Consider the following 24,787-nt stretch of genomic DNA (forward strand, 5'->3'; position numbering starts at 1 on the left):
TCAAATCATCGATAAGAGATGTCTGTGCTGCATATTATCATGCGACAACAAGGAAAATTCTTCATTTTGCAATTCATTAAGATACGCATTTGTACTTGTTATTCCTTTGTAAATATTTTCAACGGAAGATGCTTGGAACAACATATTTTCCAAAACAATTACTTTCTCATTATTTGAATGTAGAATGCTTGCAATTTTGTCTGTTACAAATTTTTTCAATGCTTCAATGGAAATATGAAAGTTTAGCAAGTATGAAATACAAAGCAAGATACACTTATTGTGAGGATATTGGGAAACAAAGTCAATGTCTAACTCAACATCACATAATGATTTGTTATACCTCATTTTTTCAATGAAAGTTCAAGCACAATTGGAATAAGTGGAAGAGTCGTGATGTTATTGATAACCAATCATGAAGCTGAAAGCAAGAGTAATAAAATAATAAGACAAGTGATAGATTGCAATCCGTCTAAAATGTTAAAAAGAAATGAAGGGCAAGAGTATGCAAGGTTTATAGAACAACACAATCAATTCATTGTTTATGAGAATTTGATACAATGAGCAATATTGATGACAATACTATCATCAATTGTTGTTTTGTGGTTCCTCAACCTTTGGAGCAACATATGATGTAACAACACCTAACATGTAAATCAAAAAACGCCCCTCCACTTTCTTATTGAAGAGATAGGACTTCAAAAAGTGTGTGTTTCTTCGAGCACGTCCACAAAAGGTCGAGGGAGCCACAGGACTTTCCACTAAGGAGTCTTTCAACACCACCTCCATAGTAGTGGTTGTAAAGAGATCTTTTACTTTAGGAATTTTAACAAGGGAGGTGACTTTGTCACAAACCAAGCAAAACACTTTGTCACAATCCCTTGATATTTTATTCTCCTTGCAAATACCACACACGGACTCATACAAAGCACAGTTGACACCAATAATAACAGAAAGAACACCAACCACCTGGAAAAAAAGAAATCGTTGATTAGTCCAAAGGTTATGAAACAATATATATCAACAATAGGTAGGATTTTTAGACTATATGTTTTTGTTGGGACCTAGTTTCCATAACCAATTTGTTGAATGTGTGTGCTAAAACCCTCGCAAGATAAACAACAAGATTTGGATCTTTTAATGGAGTGATGATAGTGATGTCTAGCATATTCAATGCGATAGGTTGTGTGTTTTTCTTGAAGCCCACATTGTGAAGAACAAATTGTGCCTCTCCAAATGTCTTGAACCTTTCTGTGACTTTGAGGAAATCTGAGCACCTATTACTCCAAAATATAAGCTGTCAATTCAATACAAATAGTGGGTCAAATCATTAATTATTTTATGATGCAATTGCACACTAACAAAGGGCATGAAGAACTAGAAATCCAAGTAAGAAGAATCATCGTGATAAGATCTTCTGGATATTCACCATCTCCAACTATTATCTCATCGCGTTGCTTGTAAGACATGCCAAGCTTAATAATGGTTATAGCTAAAGTGGCTAGAGGCAGCTAGTTGCCCTCTCCTTTGTTGATCAAGTTCTTACACTTTTCTTTGCAAATAGCAATAGTTCCTTTAGGATATATCTCAAAAACAACACTGTAGGGAGGGATGCGCTCAATGCGAGTGGAGAGGTCAAAGGCAATGCTATAATCGGTGGTGCCACCATCATTCCTAGGATTCTTTTTGCATACTGAGAAGTTTGTTACTCGAATGCAATCACCAATATTCAAAAACCTTATGAAATCACTATAGTACAACTCATCTATGTGCAAAGTTATGCATCCTATGCCTTTCCTATTTGCAAGGTCCACTTTAAGGCACTTTGGATAATTGACATTGGCGAGCATGTAGGTACCATACTTGTTTTGGACCTTTCCATCAAAGACAAAAATTTGGACACTTAGGTCAATGTCAGGAACTAGGATAGCCTTAACTACAGATCCATTCCTCTCCTCTTCAACCCAATTCTCTATTTCATACAATGTTGGGAAAGGAACATTATCAACAAATGAAATGAAGGAGGTGCTTTCTTCTTTCGCAGTTACAACTCTAGGTTTCTTTTCATCAGATTTGGGGGACTAAAACAAAGACCTTTTTACGAGAGTCTTGTTGTTAGAAATGGGACGAGGGGAAGAAAGCAAGACTGATGCAACACCACTAACAAAGGAAGGACTTGCAACATTTAATGATGGAGGAGAGGCTTCTTAAGGTAGGAAATTCTTCCCCTTTGACTCAGTATCGCCAAAAAATTCTATTCACAACATTAAAACATTAGGATTGCACAAGAATTTGTAGACAAAAGTACTTAAAATAACTACTCTCTGCTCTTTATGAGACATCAATTAGCATTAAAAGTATACCCTTCCTAGAGTCTGATATTGACATGACTATCACCTATTTTCATGCAAACATTAGGCTTTTGTGAGCGTAATGACCAACGTATCTTCTATTTGTTCTGTACACTTAACAAATACGTTTTGCTATTTCTATTGTCCGTCATATGCACGCTTTTTTAATTTTCAAAATGTATTACAATTCGTTGGAGACTTTTTCCTTTTCTGTGTACCATTACTTTAGTTTGATGCGGAGTGCGAGCACCTATGTCATGTCTATGTGGTTTCATGTACTCACTGTTTTAGAGTCATAATGGTGCAGTCTCACAATAATCTTTCTTTGCAACTGTAGATGTCCTTCACTTTTCACTGTTATTTAAGTGTTGTGTTTTCAAAAATCGTTGCTTGAATAGGTATAGATAGTAACCCCCAACATTTCATCTTCAAACATCTTTCTTGCTTGCAATTACATAACATTCCTGTTGTTCTCTCTCTTACAAAGAGAAGAATAGTGTATGAAACCTTTGTACTAAGAAATATTGTATGAATAAAGATTCAATATTGGAACATGTTTTTTCATTAAAAAGTTCTATTTAATAGTTGCAAAAATTGTTTGTTGTTTTTGAATAATGAAAACATTTATAAATCATGCTTTTTATATGATCACTTAGTTGCTTCACATTAAAGTCTTTCCTACAAATAACAACGAATTTACTTCATTAGAATTTACTTATGAATTCATTGCTAACCTAATTCGAAAATCATTTGAATACTCTTTCTTTTTTTTTACTGAAAACAATAACTACAGTTAAAGTGTAGATTGTTTTATCAAAAGTACAGAGAGGCAAACAAATCAGCAGCTAGCATTGTAATGTATGATTAAGTATTTTGTGTTTCTTTATAAAGATTGGAAAAAGCCAATTTCTTTCTTGATAACATTAAACTGTGTCTAACTTCAGCTTTGCTTTTCGGATGAAAGAAAAATAAAGTTAAATAAGGTTAACAATAAGCTCATTTTATGGACACTTCCAATTTCTATTGAAAAAACGAACTCAAAACATATGCGATGTGAGAACGACTCGAAAGCAGATGCAGTTTAATAGAGGTTAGGACTTAATGAAAACAAATATGCATGACTACACAAGGGACACGCAATATCGTATAGCACAGCGATAGGCTGGGCTAGACGATAAACCCCCATTTTATGTCATTTATACCTTCAATAATCTCAGCAAGCATGGAACGCTGCCAGACGACAAAGGTTTCACCTATCTACTCTAAAAACAACGAACAAACAAGATAGAACCCCTCTCATCCGTCGTCCTTATTCTACAATAGAAGCGGCCATTAACTGCATCTTACACAGAAAAAGTCACAGAATCGAGCAACTCATATGCTGGTAACGCGGCCCATCATGCAACACACATTCGCTGCAGAGCCGCCCCACTCTTAACCAGCACAGGCCCACAGAATGAACCAGCTAAGCGAGCACCGCCGGAATACACCACCCCGCAGAGCTATGCCGTCATGGCTGTGTCAAGCTTTTGCCAGCGGGAGGGGGCTTCCCCCTTTTCAAACTCCGTCCCCGGTTTCGATGAATAAGCGGTGGCAGCGGTCGGTGGTTCGCCAGAGCAGCCGCGTGCGCTGTCCTAGCCAAAACGTGACAGGCATGCACCAAATGTTCATCATCTCCATACTGCGGGAGGCATTTGGCTACAGCAGCAGAACGAACTATAGCATAGTTGATCTTCACAGCTGCAGCACAGAAGACCAACTCTAAATCAGCGAAGCAGAGCATAAGCACCAATTACGTTGCTGTCTCTGAGCGTCTGTGCAACACCATGGATTCCAGCGTGTTATCTCCAAGCAAGCAAGGCTATTCGGGAAGCAGGGGATGGACGACAGCAGAAGGGGAGAAGTCGGCGGGAGGAGACGGCAAAAGGCTGAGAAGAAGCCGACGGGAGAGGGCAAGGAGCGAAGGAGGAGATGAACGACATCAGAAGGAGAGAAGTCGGCAGGAGGAGACGAGAAAAGGCTGAGAAGAAGCCGGCGGGAGAGGGCAAGGAGAGCTCCGAAACAAGACGCCGCCACAAGCAAGACAACGAAGAAACCTATACAATACCATAACATACTTACCTAAACCTTCCTTACACTAATCAAACCTAACTCGATCAAATGACCAAAAGAACTAACTCTCTAACTATGGACCTTGCTACACCCCTCACACCATAGGACCCTTTGCAGGGCCCAAAAAAGTAAAATTGCAAAACAAGCAGTGCATAAGCAAGATTGCAAAACGAGCAATGAATAACTAACAGTACTAAACAAGTATCGCATGACTCAAATTGCAGAATAACCAACAGTTGTAGAGCTCGAGATACAAACCATATAGCAGTGCATAGCAAGGTGACTAGTACACTAATTATAGAAGTCCCATGGCAGATATAGAGCGACTTCTAGATGACCGAGCCTGTCCGTACTGAGGGAGCGAAGGTGCTACCCCCCTCTTGAGCATCACAAAATGCTCCAGACCAGTGCTCTGCTAAACCTGAAAGAGACACAATCGAAGTCGGCTCAAGTGTTGAAAAGCCTCCACTAAGGTGAATCTGCCAATTCATCCTCCATCCACTCCACAATGGTGAATAATTACGAAACTTTACCAAATACCGACAGGAAACTCTACCTCAGACTTTTCTTTCACTATGTGCCAAGATCTGTTCTGGAACCAAGATCTCATCCAATTCCTCTGCCTCTAACTGTTCCTCATAAGGCAGATCTTCTGACACATCACCATGAAATGGCTTCAAGAGACTCACATGAAAAGCATAGTGAATTCTCCAATGATTCGGTAGCTTCAACCTGTAAACCAAACCATTGATCTTCTGCAAGACTTGAAAGGGTCCATAATATCTCATACTGAGCTTGGTATACACCTTGGTCTAACCTTTAGGAGTTCTCAGCCTTGCTTTCTAGAACTGCAAAAGCACCCATTTATCCTCAGTAAATACCAATTCATGGCGGTGCTTATCAACAGTTTTCTTTTGCTTTTCCTGAGTCCTCTGGAGAGCTAAGTTGATCTTCTTATATGCCTCATCCATATTCTCCACATACCTGTCTGCCTCAAATATTTTTTCCTTCATATGCAAAATTGGTGGGACTTTCTTCCCGCATTCCACAATTTCAAATGCAGCCTTACCTGTGGAAGTATGCACTGTAATGTTATTACCAGTGGCAAATACTATTCCCATTTTGCTTTATGCTCTGAGACATAACATTTCAAAAGATCAAGGACAATAGAATTTGCTTCTTCAGACTGCCCATTTGTCGGTGGATGAAAAGAAGATGAGAATTTCAGCATAGTGTCCATATTTCTGTAGAATAGACTCATCATGCGTGGATCTCTGCCACTAATGATAGACCGGGGCATTCCATGCTATTTGAATATCTTCTGCCTGCATAGCTTTGCCATTTGTTATGCTATAAGTTTCTTCCTCCCCGGGATGAAATGGGCCTATTACTAAATCTGCAAATTATAGTCCATATACCATCATGTCCTATTGGTGTTCGAGGAAAGACAAAAGATGCTCACCAACATTGCCTTCAATTTTCAAGGGAGAACAAAAAAACCTTCTAAACCAAGACAAAAACATCTAATATGCATCTAACATGTGGCAAAAGATTAACTGCCACACATGGAACGGACCATTTGATTGCAATACCACTGCCTGGAAGTTGTGGGTTGGCCTGCACTGTAGTTTTTATAAAAAGCCTTGAAACAGTCTGTTCATCACTACTGGTCGTACCCAGTTCTTCTAGTTGGAGAAGGGTTCAAGCTGCTGTTGTAAAAGTCTGGCATGTTCTCTGGATTTCGAGTGGCACGCTGCTTTAAGCATTGATATAGGTGGTTTTCCCTTGGCGTTGGTCTTAATCTGGCAGATCATTCGGGCCCCACGTGTTGATACCACTATCGTTAACCAGGAATAGAATGGTTTTCAGCAGGAACAGTGGTTCAGACAAATGGTTTGAGGAGCTGCACATGTCTTAACGGTTATGGTTGGCTTCACCCTCGGCGGGAGGGCATTTGCTGCTCCAGACTCCAGTGCTCTTGGTGGCGTTAAACCAATTATTCTCGCAGGTGGCTACCTAAAAGCAGCATCTGCATGCCCCGTTGGAGATGGGAAAAAGGCCTCTCCAGCTGGCATTTGCGAGCCTCTACATCTCCAAACCAGCTGCAGACCGTTGCTTCCTGATGAAATTTGCTCAGACAGCTGCTGCAGGTAGACAGTTTGCCTTTGGGCCCCATACCTGAGGAAGAATACAATCACGCAAATATTACGTCGTGCGGATGGATGACACTCACCGCCAGGATGGCGGGCAACAGCAGGCACGAAATGGCATACATGCAGCCGATCTGCTTTTCAGTGGTCTCCGGGCTTTGCCAACCATTGCTTTCCAGCGATCTCGGGGCTGCTTTTGTCGTATTTTTGGTCTTTTTTAGGCTTGACCATCCCCTAAAATTATTATTTAAGAACAAGTGAGGCTTGACCATCCCCTAATGTTATTATTTAAGAAAAAATAATAATAGAATGAACGTTTTCTGTTTTGTGATCTCATCTCGTGCTTCCTCAAGCCTCGAGCATATCATACATCAACAATAATAGAAAGAACGTTTTCTAATTTGTGATCTCATCTCGTCCACGTTGCTATGGTATTATAACAGCACGTTGCTCTGTATTCGCATCTATGCTCCCTACCAATTAATTAACTAGTTTTGATCCATTAGAGGATTAATTAAGCTATGTTTATCGAAAGCTTAATTTATTTTTGCTTTGATTAAACGTGCTCCCTATTCGCATCTATGCTCCCGACCAATTAATTAGCTAGTTTTGATCCATTAGAGGATTAATGAAGCTATGTTTATCGAAGGCTTAATTTATTTTTGCTTTGATTAGCTTATGTTTCTCTATGCCTCAATTTATTGCACCACAATCTATCAAGAATAGGCAACGACTGTAACAGTCCCGGTGTCTTTTGCCAGTCATACTTGACTTTGTGGCAAATGATGCATGTTCTAACGTAAGCCTTAACATCCTGTCTCAAAGCTGGCTAATAAAAGAAATGCTCGACTATTTTCACTAGGGCATCAACACCCAAGTGCCCTGCATATGATGGAGCATGACTTTCTGTAGTAATCTTAGGCCTTAACTTCTTTGTGACACAAAGGCGACCATGCATCATAAGAAAACCATTCGTGAGAGTATAGTGCTCATGTCTTTGTCCATCAGATAGCTGGTCATACATCTATCCAAAATTATCATCCTCTGGATATTGTTCATGACATCTAGCTCATTATGACATGCAATTGTGACAGCTGAAACCTGAGGTTTCTTTGCCACTTCATCCTCGGTCTCCTCGATAATGCATCGGCCACAACATTCTTACTGCCTGGCACATGCACTTGTAAGAAATAATACGTCTGTGCTCAACAGATAACAGGATCTCGTACGCAAGAGAGAAAAATAGATAGTATGGAGAATCAAAAATTTGATTACTGTAGAACTGATACAATAGATGGCGATGCCTCCCAACCGTGCGCTCCTATGAAAGAAGCTTCGATGGTGAGCTGGAAACAGTAGAGGACGGAGTCTGGATGCTAAGGAATCAGGGTTGTTGTAGCCAGTGATGAAATGGGCTTCACGGGCTTGCTCTTATATAGCCACCACAAGTAGTCGGTTAGAGTCAATTGGGTGACTGACCCAATCCGCCCAATTGGGTGACTGACCCAATCCGCCCAAAACGGTCGACTGGGGGTCGGTTCCAAAATCGGCCACCGACCACACGATAGAACCGGTGCGCAAAATAGAGCAACTAACCCACGGTCTCTGATCGGCCCAGAGCCATCCGGGATCATCTGAGGCTCCAAACACGCCCCGCAACCCGAGAGTGGGCTGCCCCGGGAAATGCTCCGTCTACCCTCAGTGCGGCCAGTCATGGGATGCCTTCCCGCACTTGCATGTAGCCTAGTTGGCGGTGTGCCAACTCTATCTGAAGCCGTCCAGCCATCAGGCCACACATGGCCCCCATCTGGTGTCCAAACCAGGACCTACCGGATAACCGAGCTACTCAAATGCCTTCTCCTCATATGGGGGGCTTATAAGTAAAGTTAGCTGGTTTCCGCGTAGTTACACGAAAGTGGAGCATTGATATCTAACAGCACTATCATAGATAAGAAATTTGCCCGACGCATATGTTTCTTTGATAACTTTCATTGGGTGAGAAAGTATCTCAAAGAGGAATTATCTATCTAGACACAAAAATCAACACCAAGCAAATAGTGCTTCCTAAGTAGAAAGAGTAGCATCTCTTTCTCATAAATCTGGAAATTCATTTTAGTAGGCTGTCACACTCTACTATCATAAGCAACCAATCGTCCATCTTGCATACGAACTCCCCAAATGATGTTCCCACAGGCTTCGCACTACAGAGCAAAAGGTTTTTGAAGATCTGGCAAGATCAGTAGAGAATTGGAGCAAAGCTTTTCCTTCAACTCATCCAAAGATGCAATTTCTTTCTCAGCCGATCCGAATGACCTTCCCTTTTTCTGTAATGCATGCAGAGGTGAAGCAATCTCAACAAAATAGTAGATGAACCACTTATAGTACGAGCATAATCCTTAAAAGCTATGTAGTTCATGTGCATTTTTCAATGGTGGCCAAGATCGAAGTGCCTCAACCTTAGCAGGGTCCATGTGCAGTCCCTCCTTAGATAGGATGTGCCTTAGGCATGAAAAACACACATTTTATTTGCATTAACAACAACTAGTTTGTGCTTCTTGAGTTCTACAAACACACTGCCAGATGCTTTCTATGCTCTGCACCACTCTGCCTCATCTTTCGAGAACACTATAATGTTATCAAAGAACGTGCCCACGAATAATCTGTGCTCTCAAAAAATTGTGTAGAGCATTAGTGAGTCCAAATGGCATAACAAAGAACTCATATAAGCCAAAAGTGGTTATGGAAGCTGTCTTGTGCATTTCTTTAGGCCGTATACATACTTGATTGTACCCACTCTTAAGATCAATGCGGCTGAAAATCGCAGATCCCTCTAAACGATCCAAGATGTCATGTATTCCTGGAATCGGGAATCTATTCTTAATTGTTATCTTATTGAGTGCACGATAGTCAATGCGCATCCTCCACAAGCCATCCTTTTTCTGTACCAACAAAACCGATGAACAAAATGGAAAGAATCTAGGCTGAATCAGCCCCTTTTGTAGCAAATCATTAACTTGGCTCATAATCTCTTCTTATTGGGCTTTGCTTACTACTCTATAAGGTGGTATGTTCCGTGGGCTATTGCCTAGTATTATATTAATGGCATGATCCTCAAGCCTTTCTTGTGGAAGTTCTCTTGGGAGAGATTCAGAGAAACAATCTTGAAACTAGAAAAGAAAATCAGCCGCTCTTTATCCAACCCAGAAAGATGAGAGGGAGTATCTTTTGGGTGTATTGATTTTAACCAAATACGCAAAAATGTGTGTTTTCATTAGAGAAGAAATAGCCAAAGCGGATACGACAGGGACATTCGAGATCTATATAGCTCTAAATGTGTAACCGAAGCTTTCCAATGATGGGAGTGACTAGTACCCTATGCCCTGGACAAGCCAAGCCTGCTTCCCTCAATGGCTCCATTTCCTATGCACGGATTCCAAGTTTACCACTCAACTCTGAGCCCCTAGGTCAAAGAAAATCAAAGACATTTGACCACGTACTTTGCCCCATGCTCGGCATAGCTCTATGGCATCCCCATTTAATTTCACTAATCACATCAGAAATCAATTTGGCAATCGGCTTCACCCTATCATCAATAGGCTCCTTTCTCTTATGATTTTATCATTGATGGCCTTCTTCATTGCAATGAAAGCATTTATGAGCTTCCATCAAGTCTTTCTTTTCTTCAATGGACAACATTTAAAGCGTGGCTTATTATGCCTCTGACCTGCAACAGAAACAACCTTAAAAGGCTTGCTGAATTTTACTTTCTCTCTAAATTCATCCTTCTTACTGCCTTTGAAGCCACTAGTCCTGCCCTGCAAAAGAGCGTATGCTATGTTGGCATTCTCAAATCAGCTGTGACATATTAGTCACCTTAGTTTTACTGCAATAATCTCGAATTTCTTTTGGCAGCCCATGACAATACTTCTCAACTTGCTCAGACAGTGGCACATGCCTATAAGAACTAACTGGTAACAATGCTTCCTAGAATTTCTTATTGTACTCTTCCATGTCATAGCAATTGTTTGCATCCAAATCAACCCAAGTGATGGGCAAATTGGTCCACCATTGTAATGCATTTCCCTTCAAGAAAGTGGCTTCTCAACAACGTATATGGGAAAACAGATTGTTTGGATACTTTTCCCTCAAAAAGAAATCGGAATGCAATCCAGAGTCAGCAATAAACAAGCATTTACTGCAAGCATACAAAAAGAATGGACACCAATTCATAGAGTCACGAAAGAGGTACAAATAGGGCCATAAAAACAAGCATCCTCACACGAGAACAATTTCCTATTCAACCAGCAGCAGCACGAACAATACATAGAGCTCAAGGATTAACATTGGATAAAATAGCATTCTCCCCAAAAGGCGGACGTGCACATGGATTAACATATACATCACTATCAAGAGTTAAGGAAATAGAGAATCTATACTTGCTAGAGCTATTGCAAGCTCAAAACTTCATCGTGGACGCTTCAACCTATCCTGAGCACCATTAAAGGTCTCAAATTTCATTGCTACCCCACCTCCTTTGAAGTCTTTAGGCTTCCCCTTCGGTGTCAAACTATCGTACACTGGGGGCTGTAAAAATGGAGGCTGCACAAAATGTCCCTCAATTTGAGCACCTTTAGCACTACTCACCGCAGGGTTTACCATTCCATATCCCCTTTCCTGCATCCCAGGCATACCAGTAGAGTCTCCCATATTACCATGCATCCCACTCTGCATTCTTGGTTACATACCAATATTTCCATACATCATATTAGGCATTTTCGTTTGCATTCCCCCAAACATTTTTTCCTGAAAACCTTGCACAACACCAACAAAAGGATAGTTCCCAGGCATTCCAACATCGTGCATAGGCTGACTAACCATAGCCTGGAAATTGAATCCCTCTTGAGAAAGATGGTGATATCCCGCCAATGGAACAACTAGAACCAACCTTTAGATAAACTAAAGGGCGGTGAATAAATATTAACCAGGAAGTACCATTATTTCAGACACTTAGAAAAATATTTCAATAACAAAAAGAGAACACAGAGCCTACGAGAGGGAGCTAGAATGCTCCTGCTCAGAAACCAAACACTTGATTGGCCCCAAACCTTGGTGCCCCTTTCGGTATTTCTTTATTTCTTTATTCAGTAGACAAAATTACAAGGAGGCTAAAGCCCTTGCACCTGTCCAAACACTGGCACGCACAAGCAACCTGCTACTCAGCCAATTCCTGGCTCAAAAGGCTTCCAAATCCAGTGTATAATCCATGGCCAACATTTCCAAAAAAATCCCATCAACACCTACAAGGTAGAATCACCCTCTTCCTAGCTGTCCAAGCATCAATCCCTCACACACAAGGTTTGCACACAGCCCGGAGCTATTACTAGCACCCCGACTCAGCCACACAAGCTATCACTCGTGCCAACCTTTGCTGCCCTCTTGGGGATACTCTTCTAGCTGACAGAGAAAATGAAGGTGACCTCCATGTAAACTGTTTGATAGAGAATTCTAGAAGCAACTTTCCGCTGTCTGGAGGTGGCACGCAACACCAAACCCAGCAACTGGCCCTGGATGAAAGCGAATATATCTCGAGGTTCCTGGCAGGCATGCGAGTCAATCTGGCTGCTCCTGGTTGAAGGCCAATTCACCTGGCAGCTTCCCAATTGAGGGTGATTTAGTTCTGGAGACTCCTAGCAGTAGGAAATTCCTTCTAAAGACTCCCTGGCTATGGGTGATTCCTTCTAGAGGCTCCCTGGCTATAGGCAAATCAGTTTTGGAGCTTCTTGTAGTAGGCGATTTCTTCTTGAGGCTCCCTAGCTGTAGGCGAATCCTTCTAGAGGCTCCCTGGCTGTAGGTGAGTCCTTCTAGAGGCTCTCTAGCTGTAGGTGAATCAAGTTTTGGAGCTTCGAGAAGCCCTAGCAGCTCTCAAACAGCCCACGGACTGCTCTGGTGGCCGAAAATCAGCAAGGCAATTTGTTAGAACAGGCATGGGGCAATTTCTCCTAGCCTATGATTTGCCTCTCTCTGTCTTCTTGTGGTCCAAAAAACTGAACTCAAAGCAAATTTTGACTTTTCTGCTTGCTTCCCAAGCTAGCTTGCTAGACGTGGCCCCTGGAGCTATTTTTAGCAATGGGATTTTTACCCTTCTCTTGCCCTTCAGCTCTTTGCCTAGGCCCATGGAATCAATACACTAGATTAGCCTTTTTTACAATTTTAATCAATGTGAGGCCAAAGGTATTCACAAGTTTAGAAAATTCACGTCCCCCTGACATCGTTCTTTGACATGCTCCGATCACCTGAGTAGAAGATTTAGATAGTGTTTCTGGTTCTTCAAGCATCATCTTTTTCTCTCATCTGCAAAAAGTTTGCCAACAAATTTTCTTTCATAATTGACAATAAGTATGTATCTTCTATCCATTGATAGCTTTAAGTGGAACCGTAAACCACGTGAGACCGTGGAGCATTCTATAATTCAGAGTTTGAAACAGCAAAGGTGTACCCTGGAGCTGGTTCAGAATGTAGAAGTTCCCTCATACGTACCATCAGGGGATTTCTTCAAGGGTGAAGCCATTGTTTCGTTTCTGCCTTTGAGGGGAGGAGACAGAGGCCCTCTTTAGTTCGCAACGAGATATGGATCAACTTTCCTGATAAGGCTAGATAGTTACCTTGGTATCTTTCTCCCTCGTGTCCCTATTGTCTTTGTGGGTTCTTCTGGCCACATCTTGCTATGTTTTCTGTTTAGGTAAAAGCTTCATGCGATATTCAGTTAAGGGTTTGAACTGCCATGTGCACTCTACAATTCAGAGTTCAAGACCGCAAAGGTGGTACCTAGAGCTTGTTCAGACTGTGGGTGCACCTTCATTTGTATCATCAGTGGAATTTCTTCAAGGGTGAAGCAATTGTTTCTTTTTTTCCTTTGAGACATTGAGCCAAAGGCCCTCTTTAGTTTGCAGGGAGATATCCTGCATCAACTTTCCCATTAAGGCTAGCAATCTACCTTAGTCTCTTCCCCCTCGTGTCCCTAGTGTCTTTATTGGATTCACATCTTGCTACCTTTTCTGTCATGTAAAGTTACATGCGATATTGGGTTAAGGGTTTTCAATGTGTTTAACAATTACACCAGTATTTAGGGTTATAAACTACTTTACCCCTTAAAGGCAGGGCATTATTATTGTTTACAGAAATTGAAGGGAACAAACATGAAGCTGGATCCAAAAAAATTTACTCTGAACTAGAGCTAAAATTTAATTGGCAACCCCCATAGACAACAAAGTTAAGAAATTAAGTCATCTATGATTCTATTTCAAGCTCTATTCTAGTTCGATGTATGACAGCACTATAGAGGAGCCATTGAAAATTAAGTCATCTGTGATTCTATTTCCATGTGTATGACAGCACTACAGAGGAGCCATTGGAAATAAGGAATGCCAGCATTTTCCACAATTTCCATCTGTAAAGACCAGAAAATCTGAATTATTGTTGAATGGAAGATATGGCACAATATGAAGCATTGTCTTTAGGTGCAACTAAATCACCAAATTTAATGCAACTCCAGCTGTTGGAGCTCTTGTTCTGCAGCTTCAAAGTTCACAGTATCTATCTCAACTTTATGCGGTTCGGGAGGTGGGTCACCCTGTGAAGAAGTAGAACAAGAACATGAGAGCATTGGCACTGCAAAAATTAGCAAGGATACGAAACTAATGAGTCAAGGTACGCTCACCAAAGCATAGCCATCATAAGGTAAAACATTGGCATCCAACCGCCATCCAAGGACTCCACCTTTGCATACAAAGCACCTTAGCAAAACAGCAGAATAGTTATACATCACTATATACCTTCATAACACTAGAATATATCCAATCTTACAAATTATTATCTTTTTATAAAACTAGAAAAAGAACGAAGGACAGAGAAAAAAAGATACAAAGGATACAAGAAAAATAGAAGGGAGTTTGTAAGAGACATCAAACAAAATTCAGAGTAAACAAGAAAAATAAAAAATGCTATACATCAATGTTCCATGAGCTAATATGAAAGGATATAGCAGCAACCCAGTTTCTCTCTCTCTCTCTCTCTCTCTCTCTCTCTCATTTTATCGTATCTATTATTTCTTCCTTATAAACCCTTTAGTCTTTTTAAGACATTAATAAACATTTTCTTTCTTTCTTTCTTTCTCTCTCATAGATATGCATAGACTAGATCCCAACTTAAGCAGAAGGCCACTGAGTTGGCAAAGGTGAAGGCAGCTAGAAAGGATGGTAAGTGGGCTGTCTGCCATGAAGGCAAGGCGACCCCAGGCAGCATATCTCATATAAGTTAATTTTTCTTTTTGCACTCTGGGAAGGACCTATCCAGCCTAACCATATTGGCTGTTTTAACTGCTTCAGATCTGGTCCTTTCCCTGACCAGGTCACCAAAAGCAAACATGAAGATATCCACAAGGTAATAATGTACTTAAAGTCCATTGCTAGCTTTCATAGCTTGACAAGAAAATTATGTTATTTCCCAAGCTTTCAAAATGTTTCTGCTATCCTCACGTGTTCCACAAAATGATATTATTCTCTCCAAAATTGAGTTTTCTCTTTCAAATAGTTGAAAACTGTCAAGGTTCTACTCACATTCGAACACAACGTACTCTTGCCTTCCCACAACAGTTTCATAAAACAAACCTTTTATTTCATTTATAAGGTGTCCAAAAGTTCACAAGGGAAGAGAAGAGCAGAGAAGAGCAGAGAAGAGGGCAGAAGGACAGGGTGGCATGTGCCATTTTTTGGGCTGGATTACACGCATATCCCCAGAAACCAAATGCTCGAAGCTACCTGTTCACCCCTGCATCATGAGCAACTTGTGCTGCCCAAGAGGAGCGGTTATTTGTTCTACCTGCACAAACATGTTAATGACCATTCAAATGGTTGCTACAGATATCAGTGCAGCTTAACAAGTCATGCCCTTAATGAAATCTCTTTTTAATAAAGCATTCATATGTTATGGACAACAAACGATGGTTTTACTAAATAAGCTTGGGACTTCATACAATACAAGATAATCAAGTCCTCTTTTCCGAATTTGGGACAGCCATGATTCCTCTCCCAGTCCAGTGGCTCCATAACCAATGCTTTTGGCCACTCATTTACTGGAACCATGCAAAGAAAACACCAAAGCTCTTGTCATTTCTCAATGCTTGATAAAACCTGACCTAATTCGTATATAAAGCAACAGGATTCCTTCTTACAGCTACAATCCCATTATAAGAGCAGCAGGGAGCAGTATTGAGACACCACATTTTCAAGCACTGGGCTAGATTGATGTTTTTTTGCAATGCCCTCCTAGGCTTATGTCTGTACAAAGTTGGACATTTAGACTAAATAGGTTTGTTTGTGAATCAAGGTTCATCTAGTAGATTACAACATGCATAACGATCCCACAATGCAGCAACTATTCACAAGTATATAGTTCTTAACAAAGCAATGTCATTCAGATGTAACAAGAAGTAAAGGGGGCAGTCTGTGTGCTCACGCGCATGTGCAAAGGTTTTCTTTGTCTAATGAAGTTTGCAGGGTGTCATTCAAGGTGCATACAGGAGTCCGGATTCCGTACAGCCATGGAAAAAAAATGCATGAAATCAGATCTTGACTATTCACAAGTATACAGTTCCTAACAAAGCAAATGTCATTCAGATGCAATAAGAAGTAAAGGGGGCAGTCTGTGTGCTCACGCACATGTGCAAAAGTTTTCTTTGTCTTATGAAGTTTGCAGGATGTCATTCAAGTTGTATGGACACCCATACAGCCATGGGGAAAAAATGCACAAAATCAGATCTTGAGTTTACACACAGCCCACAACTGTTCTACAGTCATTTGTACAATTGCTGTATTTTTTTTTGGCTCTGACATGCTTCCCATGGTAAATTTCCTCAAATATCTGAGCTAGTACATTTTTCAATCCTATTGGACAATCCAAATTGCTGTTGCGTGCTGGTTTGTTGATTGACCTGTAGTTCGAGCTGCGAGTAGAATTGTTTTGTTTTCCTTCAAAATTCTGCATTAATTGTGGCAATTTCTCTGCAATGTCGGGTACCATCTAGGACAACCCTAGAAGAAGCATCATTTCATATTAGGGTTTCATCCTTGGGTGAGAACTTTAAAGCTAGTATCAGATGATTCAATCTCAACCAACAGACAAAAGGAAGCATATAAAATATATATCTAGATGAATCTAGGAACATGCCCATACTCATCCTCCAAAAGTATTTAAAAATAGAAGTTCCCACATCATGGCAGTCCCAACAAGGTTGAAAATTATAGTCTCTATCACGCATAGTAGAGACCACTTAAATCATCAGCACCCAATGATCGGTGTAGACCATAACATAAACATATGCTATATGATGATCAACCACAAGGTAAGCAAACATAAGTTTGCATTTGTAACACAGCTATATGAGGGACTAGAAGCACTTAAATTGAGAACTAGAGGCAACCACCCTCATTGTTATTATTTTTGGAGGAGGAGAAGATATTTACGAAGCTCAGACCAAAACATTAAGTAAGAAATGTCAGTCTCATTTGTTACATTTGACAATAAGTTACAACTGTCATTAGTCAACATCAATCATTTTCACTGTGAACACAAGGACCATATGTGCCAATGCAACTTTTGCCTTACAAACTTGATTTCGTTTGCTTTCAATGCATCTACATTGTCTTGCAAGTATCCATAAATAATAGTTTCATCTCTTCCAACACATATTTAAAGAGCAGCTTCAAAGATCACATCTTAATATTATTTCACATTGCATATGAGCTCTCTCACAATAACTATTATCAAACCTTTAACGCCTAGAAGCATTAATCATTTTACCAACAAACATACGCATTCTTATCAAGATAAACCAGAAGACAGTCAGATAGAAGAACAAATAAAAAAGACAGCATTCAATTTAGGTAAAGATATGCAAAGGAAAGAATGTGAAAGAGAAAGGAAACCAACTACCTGCTACATGTGCAGATCCATAAATATGACCATATAAAGCTCTTTCATCATGCCTGCGCACATCAATGAGATAAGGTTGTGGAGAAGTACTGTTTCCTGCTCGTTTTTGCTTCATATTTTGCAGTAAAACTGCAACTGCATCTCTGTAAACAAAATGTTAAATTTTAAGCTCTTGATCTTTCAAACTCAAAAGAGAATAAAGAAAGACAAAAAAGTAAAAAGTTTCATGAATGAAAAATGTCACTCTGTTCAGCTGGTACGTGCATAGATTCAACCTAAATCAAGCTTACAAATGTACAGACAACTAGGGATGATAAATCAAGCATAAATTTAACAAAAATCAAGCTTCCACAATGCATACACGCAACTAGGTGTAGATGATGATAGGTAAGAACATAAATATTTACAAATTTTAGTCTTGTAGAGGAGTTAGTCTTTCCCCTACAGGTTTTTAAAAGGTTCTGGATAAACATGGGTGCACTAATACAGAGTAAGTATCGTCATATTTTGGACACTTTGTGCTGCACATAGTTTGGATCTCCTTATTGAGGACATAGGCAAGCTTTCATGGATAGGCATGAACTTTAGTGACTTTCCTAACCTAAAAACATAATGCCCTTGCTATTTTCAAGTAGCAGAGCACACCAGCGATTTTGAAGTCCTTTGAACTTGCTTCACCTAGCTTTTATTATCTTGGCACCCTTGGGAGAAGTGAAGGCCGATTTGCAGCGCATGGTGGTGAGTGAGGAGTAAACAGGATGGGATATTCAAGGAAACCAAAGGCAATTGCGTTTGAGCATATCATCTTTAATGGAGACTTTTGGCATTGTTATAAACCCCTCTTTATTACCCTTCGCCTTAGCGGTTGCACTATAGGATTGGTGTCAAGGAAAAGGTTGGAGAGGTAATGAAAGAGCTACAATTGGCTGCTTGGAGACAGGTAATTCCACGTTTGATCTTTTGAGTACTCGAAATGCCTTTTCTCCTTTCCAATTCAAATTTGAAATAACTGAGACTTTACTTAGTATTTGACATTTGTTACGGTAGGCCACAAGAGGTTATGGACATATGGGAGTCTAGATGCAAAGGCCTATATTTTGCACCCTATATGGAGGAGGGAGGGCCAAAGTGATGATGACAAAGTTTTTTAGAGAGAGCATACCCAGATGCAAGGCAGTAGAACTCCATCAAAGATGAACTGCTCACATTCGAAAACTCTTTTGGGGAGTTTGGTAGAACCCAGGTTCACCGAGGGTGATCAAGATATGGATTACCATAGAGGGGATGACCAGTGTCTCTACAATGATTTGATTACGAAGACTGCCTTCAGTGAATTCACCACTGCTCTCGATGAAAAGTTCGAGTGGGTTAATGCGAATCAAACGGGGTTGACACAGCAACTCCAAGAGATTTAGACTTCAATCTCACTTTTGACTAGCACTGTTCAAGCACTCACGCATGTGGATGCTTCTTTTTTCCCCCCAGAAAATTACTTCATTAAGTATGAATGAAAACCGTGAGAGCAAGCTCAAATGCGAGAGTACATCATGCAATGCATGAGGAAAAAAACAGCTCAAAATGAGCTAATAAAAAACCAAGGCGAAGGCTGAAAGTGCCACCTCAACCCTGAGGGAGACTCGTAGAAGAAAGGAGATCCTCTCCAAACACTGAAAAAAGTAACTCTCCTAGCAGTAGCTGCTTTGGAGGATCCCTGCATGCTCGCCCATACGGCCATCAAAGTGTGTATTGTGTCGGTCCAAATACTGGCCATGACCTAGGAAGGGTGAACCTGAATACCCTCCATCGCCTCTGTACACCTGGCTCTCCAAATATGCCAAGCTGCAATGCTAGCCAGAATCTCCCAAGACGTGTCTACTGAGGCGTAAGCATCTCTAAAAGGAGTGAAGGGAACATCCTGGAGGGATCAAGACTCCACTGAGTGTCGCCGTACAATGGGAGCTAGATCTGAATCATGTCCCTCGAAAAACACATGAGGGCTAGTAAGAGATAACCAAGCCACTGAGCCCTAGGTCGTGTAGAAAGGTGTTGTATGGAAGATACAAGAAATCCTAGCAACACCTTTCCAAATCGTCCTCGCCTATCTGCACTCCCAAAGGCAATGTTGTACTGACTCAACTGCAATGTGACAACGAGGACAAGTAGGGTCTGCCCCAAACCTAGATCTCCACACCAAACCTAGATCTCCACAGGTTCACTGCAATCCCTCCATGAACAGAAAGCCAAGAGGAAGCTCTTCTCTCGATGCCCCTCATGGATGCTTTGGCTTCAATGTTGGGTCCAAATATCACCCCAGATCCCTATCCCGGAGATCAGAAATCCAGAACCAAGGAGGTGGTTGACACTTGGTTGCACAAGTGGCAAGTACACTTTCAGTTTCACCCTTACCCCGATGAAAAGAAGATGCAGCTTGCAGCATGATATTTGTTAGGGAAGGCTTTATTGTGGTGGAAGGAACTCCGACCAAAGCCTGCAACATGGATCGATTTTGAAGAGGTCTTTAGGAAAGAGTTTCTGAAGAAGGAGGAAGATTATGATATCGTAGGCAAGCTCAAGGCCCTCGATATGTCCAAGCTGAATTTGACTTTTGAAGTCTATCTTCAGAAGTTTCGTGATTTGCAGACCAGAGCTTACAAAGATGGATCCTGTTACCTTATTAGATTTCTTTGTGGATGGTTTGCCTAACTCGTACAAGCTTCAGATTAAGAACAACAAGTGTACCACTTTACAAGTGGTCGTGAACTATGCGCGCATCTATGATGATACCATGGCCAAGGCAAAGGGAACCAATACTGCCGACACAAGTGGGAAGAACAAGAGGAACTTCTTCTAGTCAACAACTGGTACCCAGGAGTCAAAGTCAATTGACAACGCCTCCAAGAAGAACTCGACTCAAACGAAGAATGGTCGAGCCCGTTTCCTCCGCACCTTGAAGTTAAAGAAACAAGGATGTTGCTTTATATGCGACGAGCGGGGCCACACTTTGAATAATTGTCCTAAGCACAAGAACCAGATGCAAGCGCCGAGACCAAAGCTCCATGTGGGACAAGGTACCAAAGCTAAGGGAGCTACTGACCAAGCCTCGATGACATGTATTTCTGTAAATGTCATTACTTGCCCACTTGCTTGTAATTGCACTTTTAATAATTCGTTATTTGGCCCCCATGACCTTTTTTGAGTTTATGGAGAAGTAAGGGACCAAAGAGTCCACATTCTCTTTGACCCGGGCATCTCTTACAATTTTGGGAACTACAAACTTGTGCAGAGGATGGGGCTGTCCACGACACCTAGCGATCACACATACGAGGTGCAGCTTCCAGCTGGGAAGCAATTTTGGGATCGTAAGGCTAATGAACTTTCTATCCGGATTCAAGACTACACAGCTGCTCTTACCTGCTATGTCATGCACTTGGACCATGTGGACTTGTTAATCGGAATAGAGTGGTTTACAACCCACGATATTCGGATTTGATGGAAAGATCATACACTCTCTTTTTTGGACAAGGACACCCAACTTTGTATTGAATGTGATAATATTCCCTCTTCTCAGGGACCTATTGTATCTGCAATGCAGCTTCAGAATATAATAGACTCTTCTCATTATGATGTGTATCAGTGTGTTCTGATTCCGCCTTCTTCATTTGTTAACTCTGTTAATAACAAAAATGCTTTAAGCAAAAACCAAAAGCTCCCTTGCTGCTGCTCCTCCCCGCTCCCTTGCTGCCCCCTCTCCTTCAGCCCCTCCCTCAACTCCCTCCTTCGCCCTCAGCCCGTCCCCGTCCCCCTCCCTCAGCCTCTCCCTTCCTCCCCCTCCTCTCCCTCTCAGCCCACCGCCCCCTCCCCTCTCAGCCCACTACCCCTTCCCCTCCTCTCCCTCTCAGCCTTGCCCCCTCCCCTCTTAGCCCGCTCCCCCTTCCCTGCTCCCCCACTCCCCTCACCCCCGCCTCTACCCTTCCCCCCGCCTCTACCCTCCCCCTACCCTTCCCCCGCCTCTACCCTTCCCCCGCCTCTACACCCTTCTCCTCTACCCGCTCCCTACCCCCGCCTCTACCCCCCCGCCTCTACCTCCCTCTCATCTACCCCCTTCTATCCTCTCCCCCTTCCCTACTCCCCCGCTCCCCTCACCCCGCCTCTACCCTTCCACCCGCCTCTACCCTCCCCCTACCCTTCCCCTGCCTCTACCCTTCCCCCCGCCTCTACACCCCTCTCCTCTACCCGCTCCCTACCCCCGCCTCTACCCCCCCGCCTTTACCTCCCTCTCATCTACCCCCTTCTATCCTCTCCCGCTCAGCTGCCCCCTCCCCTCTCAGCCCGCTCCCCCTTCCTTGCTCCCCCGCTCCCTCCCCCCGCTCCTGTCTCAGCCCTCCCTCTACCCCGCTCCCTACCCCCCGCATTCTTTTTCCTTCTTCCTGTCTCCTCCCTCTTCCTTCTCCCGCAACATTTTTTGGAGCGGACGGAGCCTCAAAAGTGTCTGAGTCGGCCTCCTCACCTCGATTGGCGATGGATATTCCGTCAGCCAATCCTACCCCACCTCCACCGGCTGCGAAAACTATTACTTTTTCTAAAGACGAGTTGCAGCAGCTCAAGAAGGACGTAGAGATTGAATGCTCTACCACGTTGCTTGCACGCATCTTCGAGTCTCACCCTTCCAGATCGACTGGATGCTTGCGGCTCTCCCCCCAGACCTCACTCCACGATTGTTAGATGTTCGTCTTCTGGGACGAGGTTTTTTCCAGGTTGTTTTTGACACTCCAAAGGCTGCGAGCACAGTGCTCAAAGTTGAGTTTTTACACCTGGGACACAGGAAGATCTTCTTTGACGCCTTTGATATTGGTTTTGACCCAGTGGAGGCAGATAAGGAAATCTTTTCGCTCTTCATCAAATTTCCCAGGCTTCCCCAAGTTTACCATCGACTTCTTTCTGTTATTGGGGAGCATTTCGGTTTGATCCTCTTCCCTCAGAAGGGATCCTTCGCATTCCTGTGTCTGGCCTGATTCACAGGAACTCATTTTCAGCTCTGACAGATGCTTCAGATTTCCCAAAGGAGTTTGTGCCCTCTACTTTTGGTGAGCCAGTGATTGGGTTTCCTGTTGACAGGGCTTCTTCGTCAGCTGGCAGGGTTCTTTCCCCTATTGATTTTCCGCAACTTGGTTCCATTCCTATCTCCTCCAGTAGGAGGTCTTCCCCTGTTGAGGGGTTTGTTTCTGCCACTAGGTCGGGCAAGGTGTTCCACTCTACATCCTCCCATTGATGAGGATTATTAGCTGGAATATACAGGGCCTAGGTGGCGTCCCATATCGCCGCCGCAGACTGCTGATCCGGGATGAGCTTCATCCAGGTGTTACTAGGGGTTCCATTGATATCTTATTTATTCAAGAGCACAAACTGGATTCTAGAGATTGTGTCAAGTCAGGCAAGTTGCTTTCTGGCCATACATTTTGGTCGCCTACCTTGGACACTAGGGGGGCACTTCTATTTTAGTTTCGCAGTCGGTTCTCCCCTTAGTTGTTGGACACAGAGTCATTATTCCCTCTAGGGCTCAGTGGATTATTCTCTTGATTGGAGGGCGTAAGGTTGGTTTCCTTAACTTGTATGCCTCCAACATTAGAGGGGAACGTGTCATTATGTGGAAGGATTTGCTCTCCTGGGCCCCCATTGCGGATTCATGGGTGATTGGAGGTGACTTTAACATGGTTGAGTTACCGTCAGACAAAAAAGGGGGTAGAGAAGGAGGACTTCACTCTTTGGAGAGAGCAGCTTGGGACGCCTTTCTTTTTCACTACTGTGGCAGAGATACTTGGTTGGACAATGCCTTTCTTATTCAGCCACAGTCCCTCCTGTTCTCTTGGTCGAACAGGAGGCAACAGATGCCTATTCATGCACGCATTGACAGATTCTATGTAGATGATTGAGGTGGATCGGTATGCATTGCTGCTGGGGTTTCCACTTCAAACCACTTTCCTATTGTGTTGGCTATCTCAGAGCCTCACTTGAGAGGCCGGTCTACCAGCATCAGGATTCCAGATGCCTTGTACACAGAGGTAGCCCGTAGATATGGGTTTCTCATGTCCAGGGTGGGCAGCCATATCCATCACATGTAGCTGCTCCCCTTTCTGGTATTGGCGACTTCTACCACTCAATTGCTTGTACCAGGAGACAAGATATTCTCAGACGTGAGATTGGTGTGTTCGCCAGCAGTTGGCAGCTTTGCAAAGGGAAGAGCAGAAATGGCCTTCAGATGCTTGGATTCAGGAGCGCCTTGCTGCAGCAAGGGCTCATCAGCAGATATTGCTTGATCAGAGAGCAGAGTATGCCTTTCATGCATGAGTTCTTCTGGGTTCAGATGGGTGGCAAAGTCAATAAACACTTTTTCTCTACTCTTGGCCCTAGACATAGTAGAGAGAGTGTATCCCAACTCATTGACTCACATGGGGTTTTACAGACAGATCCGGATGATGTCATGCGCATAGCTTCAAATTTTTATGCTGCCCTTCTTAATGCAGATCCTGACACACGAGATAGAGAGGATGCTAGACAGATTATTTGGCAGAGCATCCCTTTGTTGGTGAAACCCGATATGCATGTTTTGCTTGATGCACCTTTCACCAACACTTCAGGACTACACTTTCAGGCCTTTACAAGGGCAAGTGCCCAGGTTCGGATGGCCTCACCCCTTCATTTTTCATTGCATTTTGGGATATGATTAGAGACTACATTACTTCAGCCCTGCAGGGCATTTGGGACTCTGGCGAGATGCCCGGGTCACTCACAGAGGGTCTCATCCACCTTATCCCGAAAGGAGGTTGCAGAAATTTAGTGTCCCAATGGAGGCCTATCAAACTTGTGGGGACATGTTACAAGATTCTGGCCAAAACAATCAGCCTCCGATTGCAGCCCCTTCTCCCAGATCTTATTCATGACACTAGACGGGATTTGTGCATGGCAGAAGCATTTTTTGTAACATTTTCTCTTTTTGGGAAGCTTCAGAGTGGACCATGCAAAGCGGCTAGAATCTAGCCATTCACTCTTGGATTTTGAGAAAGCTTATGACATAGTAGATTGGGATTTTTTGGAGGGCACCCTTCTACATTTTGGCTGTACTAATGCTTGGATCAGAGATGTTTCCTCTTTGTACAGATCAGCCCACAGCCAAATACTTATTGGTGGGGT

The 24,787-nt window shown here is 42.5% G+C and overlaps 1 protein-coding gene across 1 annotated transcript in view; it reads right to left on the minus strand.

Moving 5' to 3' along the window:
• Positions 1–13,957: 13,957 nt before the first annotated feature.
• Positions 13,958–24,787, minus strand: part of LOC147900917 (uncharacterized) — a 39,572-nt gene continuing 28,742 nt past the window's right edge. The window contains exons 4-8 of the mRNA XM_087376061.1: positions 17,600–17,742; positions 15,642–15,740; positions 15,427–15,487; positions 14,328–14,403; positions 13,958–14,240 (exon numbers count right to left, since the gene is read on the minus strand). Coding sequence (XP_087232187.1) covers positions 14,148–14,240; positions 14,328–14,403; positions 15,427–15,487; positions 15,642–15,740; positions 17,600–17,742 — 472 coding nt within the window. The 3' untranslated portion in view covers positions 13,958–14,147. The remainder of the gene's footprint in view (positions 14,241–14,327; positions 14,404–15,426; positions 15,488–15,641; positions 15,741–17,599; positions 17,743–24,787) is intronic.

The sequence above is a fragment of the Dipteris shenzhenensis genome, chromosome 6 (genome assembly GCF_047967505.1).
Source record: "Dipteris shenzhenensis isolate YYH24624 ecotype China chromosome 6, Dip_SZ_1.0, whole genome shotgun sequence".
In the NCBI taxonomy this organism is placed as follows: domain Eukaryota; kingdom Viridiplantae; phylum Streptophyta; class Polypodiopsida; order Gleicheniales; family Dipteridaceae; genus Dipteris; species Dipteris shenzhenensis.